Source organism: Triturus cristatus, chromosome 3_1 (assembly GCF_964204655.1).
Source record: "Triturus cristatus chromosome 3_1, aTriCri1.1, whole genome shotgun sequence".
Taxonomy (NCBI): Eukaryota; Metazoa; Chordata; class Amphibia; order Caudata; family Salamandridae; genus Triturus; species Triturus cristatus.
In genome coordinates, this window is record NC_140583.1 from 466,854,941 (window position 1) to 466,875,258 (window position 20,318).

The following is a 20,318-nucleotide window of genomic DNA, read 5'->3' on the forward strand; positions in this document are numbered from 1 at the left end:
GACATGCATGAGCTGATTTAACCCACTACCTCACGCCCACAGACACTGTTTTTAATTAACCCCCCTGCTCTTCTCACAGACAATGGCATATTCATCTCTGATGGACATCCGAAGATGGGCCTTGAATAGCTGAACATTATCTCTTTAGGGATAAAACTGAACCTTACATGTGCATACTACGAGCTAATGCAAGTGCAGTATTAGTGAAGCCTCTGAAGGGATGCTTGCATGTGGTTGCTGAAGGAATTAATTCCTGTGTGTGGCTCTTTTTTGTGGGTTTCTCTTGCATGAAGAAGTCTTTCCATAATCATGACCTCCAACCTCTATGGGGATTGGTAGGCATGTTCATACTGGCAACCGTAGGCTGCTTCCCTTCTTGTAATGTATGCTGAAGCCACTTCTTCCTCTCCACAGTTTCCATAGCGTTTTCAGCCCATTTACAGGCCTTTACTGTCTCGCGTTTCCATTCTGCTTTTGACTTTACTATTCCTCTATGTTTTCCTGGCCGTGCGTGGCTTGATGGCAGTTCTCAATTTTGTGGCTTATAGATGAATTTATTGTTATTGGTTGGCCTATGCTCTGGTAATATTAATGCCCGTTTTATCTTATTTTCTCTGCCCATTTGTATTCGCTAAGTTCCCCGTTGTACTCGGATTGGTTAAAATGAATTGCTGTAACGCCCCAGAGTCATGTTGACGCTATTTAAAATCTGATAAATAAAATTGATGTAGGAAACTTGTGGTCCCAAGAAAGGGCAAAAGTCCTTAATGCCATCTGTAGCACTGCCATGTCACCCTTATGAGGAAACCCTGTCACTTCATGGGCTGAAGCCAGAAGGACCTGACACACAGTTCTCAAAAATGCTCCCATTTTGGAGTCCATTCACAAAGCTCCAGCATAGAACCTCTGTTTTGTAATGGAAAGTATGAACTTGTTAAAGTGGGTGTAATATCTCATGGTTGAGAGACAAGTGAGCTGTGAAAAGGCCTCCCTCCCTAGTTCATCTTACTTATAATTAATATGTATAATACAAATAGAATTAATTGATACGGTGTAAGAAAAAAAAAACATTTAACCAATTCATGGGAAAAAACAACGAATGCCGGATTCTAATAAACCCATTCACTGCATCGATATTCATCCAGATTTCTTTTCAACATGTTGTAATGTGATCACCATTTGGCGAGGCATTCTTTATCCTTCCTGATCTTGTCCAACAGCTGACAGTTTTGCCATGGTTTGACGCTATATCCCTGCCAAAGAGTGGTGAATGGAAATCTCGTAGGCCTGAACTACAGCCGCGTCTTACTATGTATGAAGCTTTCTTATGATTCCAAGGAGTGTGCACCCTCAGGTTATCACCAGTTCCAGTAGGCATGTGTTGATCCTTGCTCGGCATAGTCCATTGTCCCTAAGACACTATTTCTTCGAATCCTAGTTGTCATTGATACTTTTAGTTATAGTCATTTGCCTTAGGCCTTGCGTGGGTTTTCTTTAGATATTAGTTCTTAGAATCTTAGTTTTTAATTACAATCCGTTGCTTAATTACAGTCATTGGCTCGAGGTTATGCATGTTGTTGTGGACATTAGTTCCTAGAATGTTAGTTGTCCATTATATTTTTAATTATAGTCAGTTGCTTGCACCGCTGTAGGTGGTTTGTTTTGTTATCGAAGATGAACGGTCTTGTAGCCGAAGTAAATTCTCAAAAGTCGTCTTTAACCGAAAATGTACCTACAAGTTTCCCCTCTAGTGTACCTTTTAATATTTTTTTTTTTTTACAATTCATAAGGTTGCCTTTCAAAAACGTTAAAGGGTTGATAAACAAGATAGTTAATATGTCTTTCCAAAACACATTTTTCATGTAACCTACTGTACTAATAAAGACTGAATGTTAATTAAAGCAACAGTGAAGAAAAAAGTGCACTCTAAGCGAAAACACCTGGGTCCAATTCGCAAAGACATTTATTATAAACTGAAGTAGTACCATGCTAGTATTACTTCACATACTACAGGAGTAGTAATTCGGGTATTGTGAACCGGGCCAAACTATTCAGGGAATATTGGTAGAAACACACACGACTGGGCCCCCTTTGCACTTGTACTAAGAGTCATTTGGACATTCCAGGGCCCATTCACAAAGGCCTTCAAGAGTACTGACAATAGTACCCCTCTAGGACTTCTTCAGGTATTCATGAATATATCTTTGTGAACTGGTCCCATTTTGTTTGAGTGTTTTTCATTCTGAGCAGCATTGTCTTTGTACAGTCAGGACGTGTTTCACCTACAAACTGTTTGTAGTGACTTCAGTCCAAGAGCCCTAACTACCACTATGAGGAACAATTCAACTGTTTGGGGTTTTCCCTTTTCAGATTGGGCATTAGTGGTGTACCATTTATTATTTTGTAAGGGTGTCGAGTTCTGCTGATGTTAACTCTGTTGCTACTGTGTCTGCGAAAACATGCTGCTGGGGTCTCTGTGACATTGCTGTCATGTTTAGAAGCATGTAAAGTGTTGTCTGAATAGATTTAAGAAATGACCTTTCATCAATGTGATTCTGCCAGCTTCGACTTTATCCCATCATTTTCCCACAGAATTTGTAGTTTGTTGATTCTAAGGTTTTGCGTTTCAGTCAAAGTGGCAATGTCCTGGCCCTTTGGACTGTGCAGGAGGGTTGCCAATTAAAGGTACTATAATTGTGAAATAAACTCTGCCCTTATTTCAGATTCGTGGCACACATGGAAAATAAACAGATTAGCAAAATACTCTGTTTACTGCTGCAACGCACCACATACAATAAAATATGAAGTTAGTTGATCAAAAAAAGCATAGGATTTATATGTGAAGGATATCTGTATTCCTCTAAATATGAAGGTATGTGAAAAGAGCCAGCGTTAAAGGAGCATGGCTGCTATTCATTTTTTCAGAAAATCTGCTACGGCTTTCATTCTTTTACATATGATGAACTGTTCAGTTTCATTTATTAAATGTATGTTGTGTGTGTGCCGTGTGCGTGTATGCTTTTCTTAAACACGCTTATGCATGGATCATTCTATATATTGTACGTGCATTATAATGTTATTGTTTGTATTGTACAGTTAGTCTTGACTCTGCGGTGCTCTAGATTCTCCAGGAGTTAGGACCGCAGATGCAAGGAACCGGAGCTGGCGAGGCTGCGTCCTACCGTCACTCCGTATGCTGGTGTGTCGATCTTAATAAATGCTATATCAAATCATTTGTTGCGGATTTGATGATTACAACAACCCCGCTCCATAACCATTTTTAAGGTCACACCGTAGAGACCGGCATGGCGTGCTGTGGAAAAGGCTGATGGTAGTTTGTAGTTGGATCAGCCTCCACCTCGGACACACAATATCCATCTGAACCCCAGGGATGTTGAGCTGGTGTCAGCTTCACCCGAGTCCCAGCTAACCATGTGAATTTGGATCCCCTGTCTGATTGAGCACATATTCTGCCAGAGAGTCACCACCTGGTCTCTTTATACAAAGGATTCTCAGGAAACACTTTATTCTCAGTGGCCTGCTACTTTCCTTTTGGGAGTCAGTGGCCTTGACTTCTGTCGTTGTCTACTGTGACAGCACAGCAGTGGAAGTCCTAGCTTGTTTACCATCTTCGTGATTTCTCAGCACTTGAGAACAGAGTTCTTCGTTGAATGCCATTGAGGAACATCATGGCTCTCCTGTGGCGTGAGGCTACACACTGAAGACAAAATAATGCGCCCACTCATCACTCAGACATTCTGAAACTGAGAATATGAATGAAGGTGAGTAAGAGCAAAGCGCGTCTGTTTACAAGTAGCTACCTTAATCCATACTGCCTGCAGTATGACCACGTATAACTCTGTTAATGTAAATACAGGTGACACATAGCATACCTGTGCAGGTGAATTATCCACTAAGAATGTGGAGCACTATTTTCACATCATAGGGTCCACTGTAATGTAAATTTGTGGTGCGCACCCTTTCTAGATTGTCACAAAGAAGTGAAAGAAACACTTCATATTCTAGGGCTGTATCCACAATCATGAGAGGCCAATGCTCAAGGAATCTAGCGCTACCTGGATTGAAATGTCTGGCAGACCATACAAACTGTGGAATGTGTTTTGTAGGCATTGCTCTGTGTTTACAGTATTCAGAAGATTAGAGTAATTCTGCTTTGAAGATAGTAATGATAAGCACTAAAACACTTTACCACTAATTAACTATATGTGTTCACCCCAGTCAGTGACCCAACAGCCCACTCTGACAACGGCCCAGTCACCGGCTCATTATCTCACGCCGTGCTTAATTTGAGCCTGTGGTTGCAGGTGGAGCCCAAAAGTACTCATTTTAGGTCGAGCGTTCGAGACCTCTTGTATATACTTTAGTATATAGTTATATATGTATGTACTTTGTGGTCTCTTGGGATGAGCCCTAGGACTTGTCGGCTTCCGCTTAGGGACTTTTTTTTATGTTCAACTGCCTCTATTTAACTGTCTTGATAGAAAACGACCAGTAGAGATCAGTAAAATACCAGAATTGCTTTCTGCTGAGGGAATTTCTTTTTTTAATTTTTCTGTTAACTGCCTCTATTTAACTTTCAAGATAGAAAATGACCAGCAGAGGTCAGTAAAATACCAGAATCACTTTAGCATTCCCTAGATTCCAGTCCATAGAGATGGTCTTCCACGAGCACCTGTAGACAATAATATTTTTTTTCAAATGTTGTATTTTGGGTGATATGACCACTGAAGGCCCTGATTTTATACTAAAAACAGAGCTTTGGACTATACCATTTCCCACTGAAAGGCAATATTTCTCTCCATGTGTTCTCATACCTAGCGTGTCACGCAGTGTGGTGCTTACTTTCCCTCCATTTTTAAGAACAATAGATGTTTCAGCACCCAGGCTAATGTGCTGCATAGCTAAATACATATAAGGTCCCAAAGGCGAGACCGATTGCATTGCAAATGCTTGTTGATCTTCTCTTTTGTCCCTTTTCCTTGTTCTGCTCCTGCTGCCGGTCCTACCCTTTTTCCCCTCATGCCCATTCTTGCTGCTGCTCCCGCTTTGCGTCTTCCAGTCCCCGGCTTGTCCCTCGTACCACCAAGGACCTATTTAGTGGAGGCCTCAGCGTGGCCCTATTGATCAGGTCCGCAGGCCCAGCTCTCACCCCCGCTGTTGGGCTCCCACACAGCTGTAACCCAGCACATTTTCCTTTCTGCTGGCTGCTGCTCTCCACCTTCTACTCATAGAACTATGTCTGTGACGGGATCTCTTTTCTATCTCAGGTCCCTGTCTGCTCTGCCGTTCTTCCTCAGAACCTTGTTCCTCCCTGTGTGTCTGCTTTTGCTTCTTTCTATAATCTCATATTTTGCCTCTTTGAATCTCCTTTTTGCCTCTTTCTTAAATCCCCTCTTTTGCCCATTTTCCTTACTCTGCCCAGTTCTGCTGCCACTCCCACCCTTTAACACCAACATGCTCTCCTTGCTGCTGCTCCAGCCTTGCATCTTCCTGCCTCCCGCTAGTCACAACAACCACCACCCAGCATGTGCCCCAGGGTAATATGAACACCTTCTCTCCCCACCATGCAGTGACACCCAAATATCACCCAGCCCCATTGCCTTTCCAAATTTGCCCAGTTTCCCCATGTAAGGGCTGCAGGACCACTGGGGTAGGACCGATCTAGCTGAGGATTCATTGTCATATTAAAGTCCCCCCCAATAACTTAACCACTGCAGGAGGTCCTAAATTAGTTGGCCCAGGAGCCGCAAAGATTTCTTCTGTAGCCCCGGAGGTGCATACATATAAATAATTGACAAGGGCTCCCAGTCCCACATGTCCGGGACCACTAAGGGCACACAAGTATCACCTGAAAAGGGAGAGATTTTCTGACCAGGAGCACCACCTCTCTGGGTCCTGCAGTGTAGCCCAAGTGTCCTGCTACAACATATCGCACTCCGCTCAGGGGTGTGCAATTGGACCCTTTTAAGTGTACCTCGTGGAGAAACACCACATCTGTCATATAGCGTATAAGTGCCTTGGCCACTAGCCCCCTCTTGATCGCGCTGCCCAACCCATTAACATTCCATGTGAGCTAACGAAGGGAATGGTTATCATTGTGCAGTTTGTCAATTTACTTCATTGAGGAGAGCAGGCCTCGGGGGCGGGGGTGGCACCTAAACTCAGCTCCTTGTTCCCCACCCTGGTTGCAAACACAAGAACAGAAACCATAACCTCAACTCCCCACTCACCCTACCATACCATGTTGCGGTCTTACAACTTACCATGCATTGGGGTGGTGGTTATGTCCGTCGCCCAACACACACAAAAATTTGGAGCCACATCAATTACAATCCTCAGTCTCACACTTCAGTTCAGTTAGCAAAGCAGCCCATCCAAGGCTAGTGAGATACACAGTCTTGCAAGTAATTACTCACCCCTTCACCCCCAGGCTGGGCCATGGACATGCTCCGTGCCTCCCCAGTGCCACCTGTTTCATTGGTGCTCCCCCTATCACCAACCCACAGCCAATTCAGTGATACCATCCATCTACCCCGAGGTCATCAGGGTGACCCTTGGGTGGGGTCCAACAGAATCATCAGCTTCACAGACCAAGTTCTCAGATGAACCCCCCATATCACTCTCCAGGGCCTCCCACCGATTGGTAGTCTTGAAGGAGGCTTGACGTTGGAGATCCACCAGCACTCTTGCTCTATCCGCCTGTGCTTGCTCCTTTGTTGAGGTGATCAGTGACCTCTTATGCTGTGTCTTCCAGCTGCACTTCAGCTCCTGCCATCTCGGCACCATAAACCTTTCCCCCTCCTCTAGAAGCTGATCACTCTGACTCTCTAACCAGTCCTAGATGGCATACGCAGAGTCTCACCCCAATCCACAATCCGAAGCTTAGCTTGGATCAGCAGAGCATACCAGATATCCAGCTTGTTGAGGTGTTGCTAAACCACCCAAAAGGATTCCAGTGGATGCTGAACTACTGTTGGATAGTCGGAAAAGATGTTTAGCTGCACGCCGTCCACAGGCCATGTGTCCTCGCCACCTATAATATGGCATTCCCATCTACAAAGTTCAACAATTGGGCCACCAGTGCACAAGAGGTGGCAGCCAGTTTGGCACCCTTAAAGCCCTCTCGACTGTTAACCATTTTGAGGATTTCCTTGCAACACCTCAGATGAGAGCCACTCCTACAGTTAAAGTTGAGCACGGTGGCCCACCAAACTCACCAGGACCCCTTACCACTCTGATATTGTAGTAGCAGGAGGAACCCTCAAAATCATTCAGTTTGTCTTCTAAAGTGTCCATGTCCCTATCCAGGGTTCCCAAGCAGGTGCCGTTTGCAGCCGTTTATCAGATCTGGGCTACAGACCTGGGCTCCAGCTGCGCCACATCGCTGCCCTCTCTGCAATTCACTGCTCACTCGAGGACAGTCCCAAGCACCAAGTCATGTATCAAGCGGCAATGGGTGAGGGGGAGCAGTGCAGCCCCTGGCCTCCGTCATGGACCCTGCGACCCCTCCAACTGTGAGCATGGGCATGCCAAACTACTCAGGCAAGATTGCGGACGGACCATCTACAGCCTAGTCAGCCTCCACTACTATCTGGATGATTACCTGCACACTCCCTCTCCCCCCCACTTCCAAGATCCAGCTGACAGCAGTACCCACCAGGAGGGGCATGGGGTCAGGATCCCTTTCACTCATGGGCCTGTGCCAGATTTTGATCCTCAGACGACCAACTCCATCCCGCATCAAGCCACGCAAGCAGTTCCTTTTTTTGTTGTTGCAGATAATTCATTATAAAAGTTTGTCAATGACCCCACTCTCACCGCAGGACACACGAGTGCAAAGTGGAAAAGGCATCTGGTGGACCTCAGCCATGTACTTCGCTGAATTCCTAAATCAGCATCATGCCCACATCTTTTGCATCTCCTAAAGAACGGAACAAGAGGAACTACACCATCAAAGTAACAACCTCCTTCTGTGCCTCTGATAGGGTTTGCTTTTCCTAACAGTAGTTTATTCAGCATTAGCCCCTAGACCAACTGTTCTTCATCTGGATCAGCCGTGGACAAAGCAACTTCATATTTGTACACCTGCACTGGTGCCTACTGTAACACCTTCAGCATCCCAAAAATCACTATTCACGCATCATATCATTCTGCAGTTACTGATAGCACCTGCTGCTGTTTGATGCAACTCAAGAGTTCTTCATGGATAGCAGCAATTGAATTAATCAGTTTATCAAGACTACCTGAGCTCTTGTAGCCTATGTCCCACACCAGTGACATTTATCTGCAAGAATGTAAAGTTAGACAGTAATGTCATTCTGTCTCTGATTAGCCATTTGTGTAACTTGAACACCTGTGCTACAAAAATATGTGTACCAACATGGCCAATCAGCACCTCACTTTTGAATACTGGCAAGAGAAAACAAAAGTAGGGAGAACTCATTCAAGAGGCCAACTGAATACAGGATTAATCCCACTTCAGTAGAAACGTGGGTATGGATTGGGGGCTATTGCTTTCAACAGATTCTGACTCAATACAATAGAATTCCTTCAATTTTCCAAACATTTCAGAATCAGCACAAAGGGAGAGCTAGTGAGCTCACCCTATGCAACAGGAGTATCATGCTATTCAGAACTGACACAGTTGTTAATAAAATAAAAGCAGCCACCATCTCAAGAGACTAACTTTTGCACATACGAAACATTACACAAAGCATATGTGCACTAGATGCTAGGATATAGTGTGAAGTCTTTAGGGGAAACCTAATCAGAAAACAATGGATAAAAAATGATCAGCACGAGAGACAGTTGGTGGTGAATTGTTTTAAAGCAGAGTTAAAGATAACATTTCAGGATCTAAAAATAATACAGCTAATATAAAACCAAGAGTCAGTAGTTGTGAAATATCACTCCCTTCCTCTCTTTGGATTTTTACAATATCACATCTGATATAAGTTCACATATAACAAAATTGCTGCACACTACCAATGGCAGGCATAGCGTGTTCCAAACTTCATACTGAGAGGAATGCCAAAGTCTCTTATTTCCATAACCTTCACTATCATTTCTTATTGACTGAAAATAAAGACTAATATTAAGGGTTCCTTTAGAAAATGTTCCGAAACATCTCCTGCCTAAACACTGCCTTTCAATACTTTATATATCGATCAACATGTTGCCAATGTACAACTAGCAACTGATCCTTTTAAGTTATCTTTTATAAATTTACAAATTCCACTAAAAGTCTTCACTTGGAAATCACACCATCCCACACCTTGTTTCCACAGCCTCATTATTAGGCCATTCAGGCCAGGTTTTGTGCCACATAATACTGCTTTATTGGTTGCCATTCCTCAGTTTCCACCTCTGTAAACAGTTTCTACATGAGTTTCTAAGAGTTCCTCAATAATTCCAGAAACAAGTCTTTCTACCCACATTCACAATCCACAGTGTATTTCGGTCTCAAAATCAAATAGGCCTAATTTCTATGCCAAACCGTGCTGTACCTTAAGGGACTGCAGACAGGTGAATTGTATGTGATGTTGTGTAAGATGGAACATAATTGTGTTAGAAAATATGGAGCTGGGTTTTCTGCTCTATAGGTATTCTTCGCAAAAAGCAAAACAACAAATAAAAGAGGAGTGTTGGACCCACCCTTTCTGCAGGGTCACCACAAACATTTTGCCTTTACCCGCATTTGTATGCTAAATTTCTTTTTGTTGGCCGTAGGACTCTGTGTGCACTAAAGCGCCTGTGCTCTCTTCTCCTCTAAACATGGTAAAATTGGCTTATACCCAATTACCATATTTAATTTACTTGTGAGTCCCTAGTAAACTGGTACTATATGTGCCCAAGGCTTGTAAATTAAATACTACTCGTGGGCTTGAAGCACGTATTGTGCCACCCACTTAAGTAGCCCTGCAAATATGTCTCAGGCCTGCCATTGCAGTTTGGGTGTGCGGTTTTAAACTTCATTTTGACCTGGCAACATATACCTTTAGCCAGGCCCAAACCTTTTTTTTAATGCATACAAGTCACCCCTATGTTAGGCCCCAAACAGCCCACAGGGTAGAGTGCATTGGCAATTTAGAGGACGTGTACTTTAAAGTTTTACATGTCCTGGTAGTGAAAAACTTGCATTGTTTTTCACACTTGCAAGGCCTGCCTCTGCCAGTGGATAACATTGGAGTTACCTTATTACATTTAAGAAGTGATAACTTTCAAATGGGAGCAGGTAACCAATTTATGTTTGGTGTCTTTGGAGTTGTAAGGAAAAATTCTATTTTATGTTATAGTCCGGATTAAAATCACAATTTTGAAAATGTCACTTTTAGAAAGTTAGCATTTTCCTGCCTTAGTCATTTAGTTTCGGCAGTCTGTCTCTAATACATGAATGGGTGTAGCCGATAGTATTTGTGTATTCCTCCGAGATAGGCACACATAGTAGAGAGGGTAGGTGTGACTAGATTGGCCATCACTGGGTGCACGTGAGAGTGGAGTTGGGCACAGTTCTACATATACTTGAGAAGGTAGTGACCTGCCTCCACACAAAGGGCTGCATACCCCCTGTATTTAGTCTGGAGGCAAGAAACTGGAGCACTTCAGAGGGAATTCTCTAGAAGTTTCTATCACCTTTAATTAAGGCACCAGGTATGAATATTGAACCTCAGAAAACAACCCTTCAGTACACTCCTGGGTCTATGATACTACAGAAAAAGGATTGTCTTCCTGCCAGGTTGACTGCCACTCAGCTGCCCTACCACTCTCTTGCTCTGCTTGCTGAGAAGGAAGATTGGACCGAACCTGCACCCTTCATCCCATGCTGAAGTGACTTAAAGGGTCAGCCAGCTGACCTCTGCTCTGAGCTAGAGGGAGATAAGTTCCAGAGGCTCCCTGCAACTGCCAACCAACTCTTCGCACTACAGCATTGACCACCACAGTGACTGCCAACACAAAGCTCCAGGCCAACCATCCGGAATGCCAACAGAATCTTCGCACTTCAAGAATGACCATCCGTGATGCCCGGCAAGCTCCATGTGCTGCTTTGACTCCCTGATCCCCATGGTCCCTTCCACTGCAAACAGAACTCTTGGCGCTGGACAGAGAAAGTAACTCTTTCAGGGAAACTAACCTGGTCCCTGTAATTTGACACATTTTCTATAACATTTATCCTGAACTTGTGACTTTCTCCCAGTCTCGTACTACCAGATGGCCGCGAGTGGCGTTTTGGGATTTTTGGCAGCCTTTTCACTTAAATTGTTACAATTTAATATCTCTGGTTGTACTGATTAGATTTGTGCTGTTTTGGTCTTGATTTTATTTTAATTAAATTTTGTTATTTTACCTCATTGGTGTGAAATTCTTCCTGTGATGTATTTTCACTTGATTACGATATGATGTGATGTATAAATACTTTACACGTGTCTCAATTAATCATTACTGCTCTGTGCAAAGCTACCCAGGGGTTGAGCTCAGGTTAATTTGGGGATTGCTTGTGCTTCTGCCTCACAAGGATTGTGGTTGCTGCTTGTGTAGGGTTTCTCCTCTCTAAATCTGTAACCCAATTTCTTACAAGCAGCAACTCAATATTGACACATTTGAAAAGGTAAAAAAATGGAATGTGTCCTGCACCATGGCTTTTAGATGAGTGAGGTTAAGTGACAACCAACATTTTTGGCTAATGAGCTACTAACAAATAGGTTACTGCCAATTAAGGTTTTTAGATAAATCCGCATCCATCTAAAACGCAGACCAACCAACACAGAATTTCTGTTATTTGCCAGTACAACCCAGGCTTGGGGACATGTACATTTTCTTTGAACCCCAGTTTTTAACAAACGCCAAGTCACTTGCATTTACCCTGTATGTTAACCTCACTCTAATGGGACATATTACCCAAAAAAAACATGAAGTCTGCCTGGTACCATCTCCCTCTTCTAAAGAAAATGAAACCATTCCTTCCAGAAAGCAACTTCAGAACATGCCCTTGTACTCTCAAATCTGAATATTGGTAATGTCCTAGTCCATGGCTACCAGACTCCACATTGGCATCCCTCAGCAGAATCTGGCATCCCGCAGCACATCTCATCCAGGGCTTGAAGAAAAATGACCATATAACCCCTAACCCAATGGAACAACATGGACTCCCATTGCCTTCCCGCACCATTTTCAATACCTGCTGCATCAATTACTAACCAAGCTATCATGACCAGCACTGTGGTCTAATGGATCTCAGTGGATCTGCAGCCAAGACCCTATTAGACTTCATACTTCGAAGAGTAAAAAAGAAAAAACAATGCAGGAAGCTTTTCCAACTATGCACCCAGGATATGGAAAAAACTCCTGTATCCATAAGGCTGCCCAATGCTGCTCTAATTTAGAAAAATGTTGCAGTTGCTGCTCCTGTCTTTCTTGACCCCTGTTCTCAGCATGCATGTCTCTACCCTCTCAATCTATAGTGCTGCCAGTGCCCCCACTCTGCTCCCTCCATATGGATAATTTTTCCTAGTGTAGAGAGAACTTGATTAGCTTTCCTGTGGGAAAGCACATGGGTTTAGGATCTTTTTGACGTTTAAATAAGTGGAGCATCCACTAGAGTATCTGCTATATTTGTAAAGGCTTCCGGCTCAACTTTCATTTCTATGAAATGTGCTAGAATGGAAATTTGCCTTTATATTTATCCAATAAGAGTCCACAGTTTTGCACCAAATTCCAAGCTGTTAAATACCGCATTAACCTCAGCCTGACAAATTTGTTTTTTCCCCCATTCCAAACTGCCACTCCACATGGCTTTGGAGGGCAGGCTGTGCCCACACTGCCCCTTTATGGCCTGTTCACAAACAAATTTCAGGACGTGGAGTCCTCGAGTCCTGTAATGGCTGTTACAGTATTCTTTAGAGCACTGAGGCAGCAAATCAAATCACTTTGCATCAAGGCATGGTCCTGTTGTAGCTAAATGGACCAAGGGAGAAACATTTCCCAGGCTAATCGGGAAAGCCCTGTTTTTTGAACTCACGGTCCTGTGGGACCAACCGTCCAGATATACCCATTTTTGAATCCCTTCATGAGCATCTCTTTAAACGCATGATTTTTTAAGACAGAGTTGAATGAACTTGCACCAAAAAAACAAAAATCCCACTCTGTTACGTTTGAACTGAATTACACAAAATTTGTGAAAATGTTCGGTTGTTTTTTCGGTATCACTTGCTAAAATTTCCTATAGGAATTAACATTAGAAATCAACTTTTGGGACCCCCCCTTTAAATTGGCCCCACTTCTAATGGCGGATGGTGCATTATGGAAGTGGTGAGGTTCAAAAGCACTATCCAGCACTCTGCCTCAGGCCTTGTCAAGCCCCAGGTCAGACATTTAGATCACTTACAAGCAGACCTGCATATATACACACAGTTTCAGGCATGTACACAAATACATTAATTTATTCTTGAATACATATATACATACATTCACATGCAATCCCCAGCACACATACACACAAAGGGCCACTTAGGGCCGGATTATGATGTCGGGTGGTCGGAACGCCGTTCGCCGTTGCAGCAGTCAGGAGACTGCCCGACAAGAGGTCAGCGGTCAGACTGTCAAATTACGATATGACCACCATGGTGGTGGTGGTCAGAAAGTAGTCCTTTACGCTGCGGCTTGTGCTCTGGCCCAAGGAAAGGGCCACAGCACAAGCCACTATGTTAAGGAGCACTTAGTGCACATCCACGCACCGTGTGCCATGCCTCATGTGGTGCATGGCACACTGTGCATGGATGTGAGTGGGGGCACTACATGTGCCCCCAGGGCCACTGCACACGAGGGACAGGGGCCCCTAAACTACATTTCCAACAGCCTTTTCATGGCGGTCAGATCGCCATGAAAAGGCGGTCTGAAAGGGACATCATAATCCCGGCAGCAGTGTCTGCCTTACCGCCGCTTCCATTTAAGGGATACGATTCTGACTGCCGCCTTGACGAGAACATAGATCCTGTTAGAGACAGTAATCTTGCACAGTCCAACTGCCTGCATCATGATGCAGTGGTCGGACCAAAGAGCTGTCTGTCGGTGAGACTGCCACTGTCGTCGGCTGTCCTACCAACATCGTAATGAGGCCCTAGGAATTTAATTCAGAAAAATGTATCCAAGGCAGAGACCCATGTTTTCCAACTCTCGTGTTTTGCTGCAGCAGATCCACAAGCTTCCACCCAATCAGAAGCTGGAATAGGGTTCAAGGTACCGAGGTAGTCCTTTTTACCAGCTTCTGATAGGGCAAAAGGGTACCTGATTGACAAGCCCTGAAGCGCCATTAATCGGATAGGCTGCACTCTGACGCTAGTATAGCACGTCAGACATGTTTTGTATATATGTGAGGGCAGGCTCTAACTTCACCCACCTGACATGCATAAAGCAGGTATTGGAGCCCTCTTCCGCTGCTAACCTTACATTACCACTTTTACATGCAACTATTGATCTGTGAGATAGTTTGAATATAAAAGCTGTACTATTTTGAGCAGTAAGTGGCAAAAGGTTGAAGCCATGGCTCCCCCTAGGTGCAGCCACCGCTGACTGCTAACATTCCAGCACAAAACTTACCGGAAAAGAGCAAAGGGGAATTAATATTTTTGGGGAAAGGTTTTAAGATTTCCCAAATGGCACTAAAGTTATTTCTGAAACAAAATACTATGCATCAATGGAAGCCCTGACTTAATTATAGCTACATAGTGGGGACCCCCACCTTGGCACCCGACATTGCCATAGCCGTCCCAGACGGCTACAAGATCACCCACAGGGACCACGGCAACTGAGGAGGAATCGCCATCGTCCACAGGAACACTCTCAGAGTCTCAACCAACACCGATTACACCCTCAGCACCGCCGAACACCAGCACTTCCAGATCCACATCGATACCAACATCACCCTCAGAGGAACCCTCGGCTACAGACCCCGCGGAACCCGACCACAGTTCAGCGACTCCACCGCCGACTTCATCAGCACGCATGCCCTGGCCTCCACAGACTACATCCTCCTCGGGGACCTGAACGTCCACCTCGAGCACAACTCCACCACCCTGATTGACAACCTCGGACTCAGACAGCTTGTCACGACTCCCACCCACTCCGCCAGACACACGCTTGATCCAATCTTCTCCGCAAGCTCCCACGTCTCCTTCAGCCACACCTCCGAACTCCACTGGACCAACCATCGCTGCATCCACTTCACCTTCCGGAAACCCACCATGCACCACCACACTCTACAGATGCCCCACCGCAGCAAAGTCACCCAAGACCAGCTAACCTCTTCCCTCGCCAACAGCCCACCCACCGACCCCAACACCGCCGCCCGCAACCCCAAACAGTGGATCGACGACTGCGCCAACACCCTCGCACCGTTCAAGATACCCTCCAACAGTCACACCAGCAAGAAAGCCAGCTGGTTCACTGAAGACCTCCAGGCCTCCAAGTGAACTTGCTGAAAACTGGAGAAGCAACGACTCCGTGAACAAACACCGGACAACTACGCAGCCCACAAGAACGCCACCCGCAGCACCATCACCTCATCAGATCTGCCAAAAGAGCCTCCTTCAAAGACCGCCTAGACAACAACGCACACAACAGCAAAGAGCTCTTCAACATCGTAAATGAACTCTCCAACCCCAGCTCCAACACCAATGATGTCCCACCTTCACAAGACTAGTGCGACTCGCTGGCCACCTTCTTCCACCGCAAGATCGCAGACATCCATGACAGCTTCAACGACACGACTGCCCCGCCAACCACCGAGACCTCCACCCCCACGACCCCCATCAGCACCAACCACCTCCTCGCCTGGACCAACATCACCAACGGCGACTTCATCAAGACAATGAACACCATGCACTCCGGATCTCCGTCAGACCCTTGCCCACACCACATCTTCAACAAAGCCAGCACAGCCATCGCACTCCATCTACGGAAATTCATCAACATCTCCTTCGAGACAGCAACCTTCCCGGAGAGCAGGAAGCACGCCGAGATCAAAGCCTTACTCAAGAAACTCAAGGCGGACCCCAAGGATCTCAAGAATTTCCGGCCCATCTCCCTGCTCCCGTTCCCGGCGAAGGTCATCGAGAAGACCATCAACAAACAACTTACCCACTACCTCGAGCAGAACAGCATCCTGGACCCCTCCCAATCCGGATTCTGCAGCAGCCACAGCACCGAAACTGCCCTCTTCGCCGCCACCGATGACAACAGGACCCCGCTAGACAACGGAGATACAGCAGCCCTCATCCTTCTGGGCCTATCAGCCGTCTTTGACACGGTCTGCCACTGCACACTACGAACCCACCTCCACGACGCCGGGATCCAAGAGAAGGCCCTGGACTGGACCACCTCCTTCGCCAGCAGAACACAGAGCGTCTGCCTTCCCCCCCCCCTTCAGCTCTGAAGCCACCGAGATCATCTGCAGCGTACCTCATCCCAACGCTATTCAACATCTACATGGCACCCCTCGCCCACGTCGCCCGACCTCAACATCATCTCCAATGCCGACGCCACACAGCTAATCCTCTCCCTCACCAATGACCCCCACACCGCCAAAACCAACCTCCACGAAGGAATGAAGGCTGTCGCCGAATGGATGAGGAACAGCCGACTGAAGCTGAACTCAGACAAGACGGAGGTCCTCAAACTCGGTTCCACCCCCTCGGCTTGGGACGACTCCTGGTGGCCGACCGCACTGGGAGCAGCACCAACACCCACCAACCACACGCGCAACCTAGGGGTCATCCTCAACTCAACCCTCTCCATGTCTAAACAGGTCAACGCCGTCTCATCCTCCTGCTTGAACACCCTCCGCATGCTTCGCAGGATATACAAGTGGATTCCCACCGAAACGAGAAGAACGGTCACCCAGGCCCTCGTCAGCAGCAGACTGGACTACAGAAACGCCCTCTACGCAAGAGCCTCGACCAAACTCCTGAGACGGCTGCAACGCATCCAGAACACCTCTGCACGCCTGATCCTCAACATGCCTCGCCACAGCCACATCACACCCCAGCTGAGAAACTTGCACTGGCTCCCCGCCAACAAGAGGATAACCTTCAAACTCCTCACCCACACAGACAACCTCGCCGCCAAGACCCGGAACACCCTCCCCACCCACCTGCAGCAGACCCAAGACCTGCTGACCTTCAGAAAACTCCTCAAGACCTGGCTTTTCGAACAGTAGCAGCACTCCCCACCCCCCAGCGCCTTGAGACCCTCACGGGTGAGTAGTGCGCTTTACAAATTATGATTGATTGACTGCCACTGTGTATTAAAACTATGTGCATATTCTTTTTTTAAAGTTTCATTTATAAATACATTTAGACGAAATTTAGTTTTTCACCAAATTGCAAAGTTAAACTTGCCTTAGATGTTAAGGGGAAAAAAATGAATTTGCAATAGAAAGTGATTTTTCCAGAAGATGTTTTTCTAAATGATATCACATACTATGATGTGATATGGAGTATAACTTCTAGCTCAGCTAGCACATCTAACTCAAATAGCATGGATAATACTTTAAGAAAAAACTAACCCCGGGCGTAGCACTACGCTTCGCCCACGTAGTGTACGTAGCGCTGCCTGCTTCGCACTTTCCGAAGTAGGCGAAGCAGGGCAGCGCTACGCACACGCCGAGGGCGAAGCGTAGCTGCTTGCCACCCGCCACCCACCTCCCGCCTGCCCTCCTTTTAATAATATAAGCATTGAAAAATAAATTAAAGTAAGTCGACTTACCCGTAAGCGCGGCGTCTCCGGGGCTCCCTCTTTCTGTTTCTAATTTCTTCTGGCAAATGCGCATGCGCGGACACCCGCGCATGCGCATTTCTCGCGAGAAATGCGCATGCGCGGGCGTCCGCGCATGCGCATTTGCCAGAAGAAATTAGAAACAGAAAGAGGGAGCCCCGGAGACGCCGCGCTTACGGGTAAGTCGACTTACTTTAATTTATTTTTCATTGCTTATATTATTTAAAAGAAGGGCGGGCGGGAGGTGGGTGGCACGTAGTGGGGCTACGCGAAGCGCGTAGTGTGCGTAGATTTGGGCACACTACGTGCTGCTTCACGTAGCCCCACTACGCCCACTACGCCCACCCTTAGAAAAAACTAGATTTTATTAAGGAAATATGCTTAGTAACTTCAGGGATAGTTATGGCATAAAAATCACTAGTCTTATTATTATTACATTACCTCCAACTAGTTTAGTTTCCACTGCTTGGGTTCTTCAGTCGTAAGTCAAGTTTCTACTCCTCCAGGGGAGACAGCCACATGTTCAGCTTCATCTGTCCTCTGAACAGGTGTTCAAAGGAGAAGACTGACTAAGTCAAATGTGTCAGATTGGGCAGGTACTCAATCATTTGTAAAGGGTGCATAGTCTCTGGCTATGTACTTGGCAATACACTAAGTTTTGCCCACTCAGCCACCAGTGACATGCTGGAACTAGCTTTGTCTTGATCTGTCGCACACACAAAGGATCCACCTTGCTTTATTCGGTGGATAGAATTTGAAAACAAGACATGCAGGTAGCTTTCCAATATATTTTCGTGGGGCGAGACAGCATCATAGGGAGAAGACAGGGTTAAGACGCTAAAATCTTAGAGGCTAGTTAACTATAGGGAATGCACCCCTAAAGTGTCTTCCCATCTCTCATGTAACAAAGCACTCTAACACATTTAGATATACAATAGAGGAAAGTCGGGGTGCCAAGTCATAGCATCTTACACAGATTTACAAAAGGAGACCAGTTTGCCAATCTCGCCCATTGGAGTGCAGGCAAAAAGGTCTACATGCAACTATTCCTAGATGTCACCACGCTATTCCTTATCACGTGGCCGGAAGCCAGGCATGATGAGTCTAGCACTTCCTGGGAGTGAAACCGGAAATAATGGTGGGCAATTGGAGGTGTGTTAAACAAGTCACATACATAAAAACATAACAGTGGATCAAAATGACAAAATGAGGAGCAGTTTGGGACAAGTGCACTACCCAGGGATCTTTAACTCTACAAGGTGAGCCTTTAAGGCCATCATGTTATCTCTGACGGAAGTCAAACCTGAGATTCATGGTATTTCGTTCCATTAAAGAGCAGCTATGACACATCAGTACAGAGTACTGGAGTTTGAGAGAGGCTAGTAGGTGCAGGGTTGAGGACCGGAAGCAGTGGTGAAGGCACAGATAGCAACAGTAAGTGACATGTCTCAATTAGCCTTAAAGCTAAGAGTTAAAATCTTAAAGAGAACTCCTATAAGAGGTGAGTCTGGTATGAGGGATGATGAAGAGGTGATTCTTCGTAAAACCGACAACTTTTTGGATAGCGTGAAGGACAGGGGCAAAAAAAATGTGAAGAGTTATTATTGTGAGTGCTTTGGATGAAGACAAATTAGCAATTTCAGTGCAATCCAGGAGAAGATCGCAGAGAAACCATTTAAAAAAAAAAAACACATAGAATGATGTAACGTATATATGTAAATCAATCTTAATAAAGTGAAAAAATTCTAATAGTTACAAGAAGAGACCCTCAGTATTGGTTTCTTCCAATAGAGACATACCACATGTACCACAGTGTTGATGATATTAGAAATGTAAAACAATTGAAAAATAATTATCATTGACTATATCACCTTCCTTTTTATAATATACCCAGGTTGTTTGAGACATTTGGATCAACCTTGCTGCCGTGCACTTTACGATTTTGAACCAGAAAGTGAAGGTGAACTTAGATTTAAAGAAGGGGACATCCTTACCTTAACAAACCAGCTTGACGACAATTGGTTCGAAGGGATGCTAAACAACGAATCTGGATTCTTTCCTGTTAATCATGTGGAAGTGCTGGTGCATTTGCCGAAGTAAACAGCCGACTAGAAACTGTGGACACACTATCATTTTTTAAATGTATTCACACGTGTATTTGTGGCATTCTGTGAATGCCTCATTATTCATATGATTTGACTTTGTACATACATTTATTGTTAATAAAACATTTTCATTTGGTTGCATAAAAGGAAATATAAATTATGAGTCAATATCGGCAGAACAGGAGATACTCTAAAGAACATAACTATGTATTCTCAACATTTCGCCGCTATTGTGCCCCAGTCTTCGTTGTGCAAATAGACAGTGAGCTATATGCTTTACCTACTTTTAAGTCCTGCTACAGGCTGCTTTAGCTGGGCTAATGCATTGTTTCTAATCTACATAAAAGTGGGGTATGGGTTAGCGCCATACATATGATTGTCGATCTCAATTGTCTATTGATTCAATGGCTTTCATCCTAATTCTGT

General features: G+C 45.2%; 1 protein-coding gene across 1 annotated transcript in view; it reads left to right on the top strand.

The window, feature by feature from the left end:
- The window catches only part of LOC146860421 (endophilin-A3-like), a 650,579-nt gene extending 630,692 nt beyond the window's left edge, over nucleotides 1–19,887 (top strand). The window contains exon 7 of the mRNA XM_085646346.1: nucleotides 19,682–19,887. Within this exon, the coding sequence (XP_085502472.1) occupies nucleotides 19,682–19,887 (206 nt within the window). The remainder of the gene's footprint in view (nucleotides 1–19,681) is intronic.
- Nucleotides 19,888–20,318: the final 431 nt, after the last annotated feature.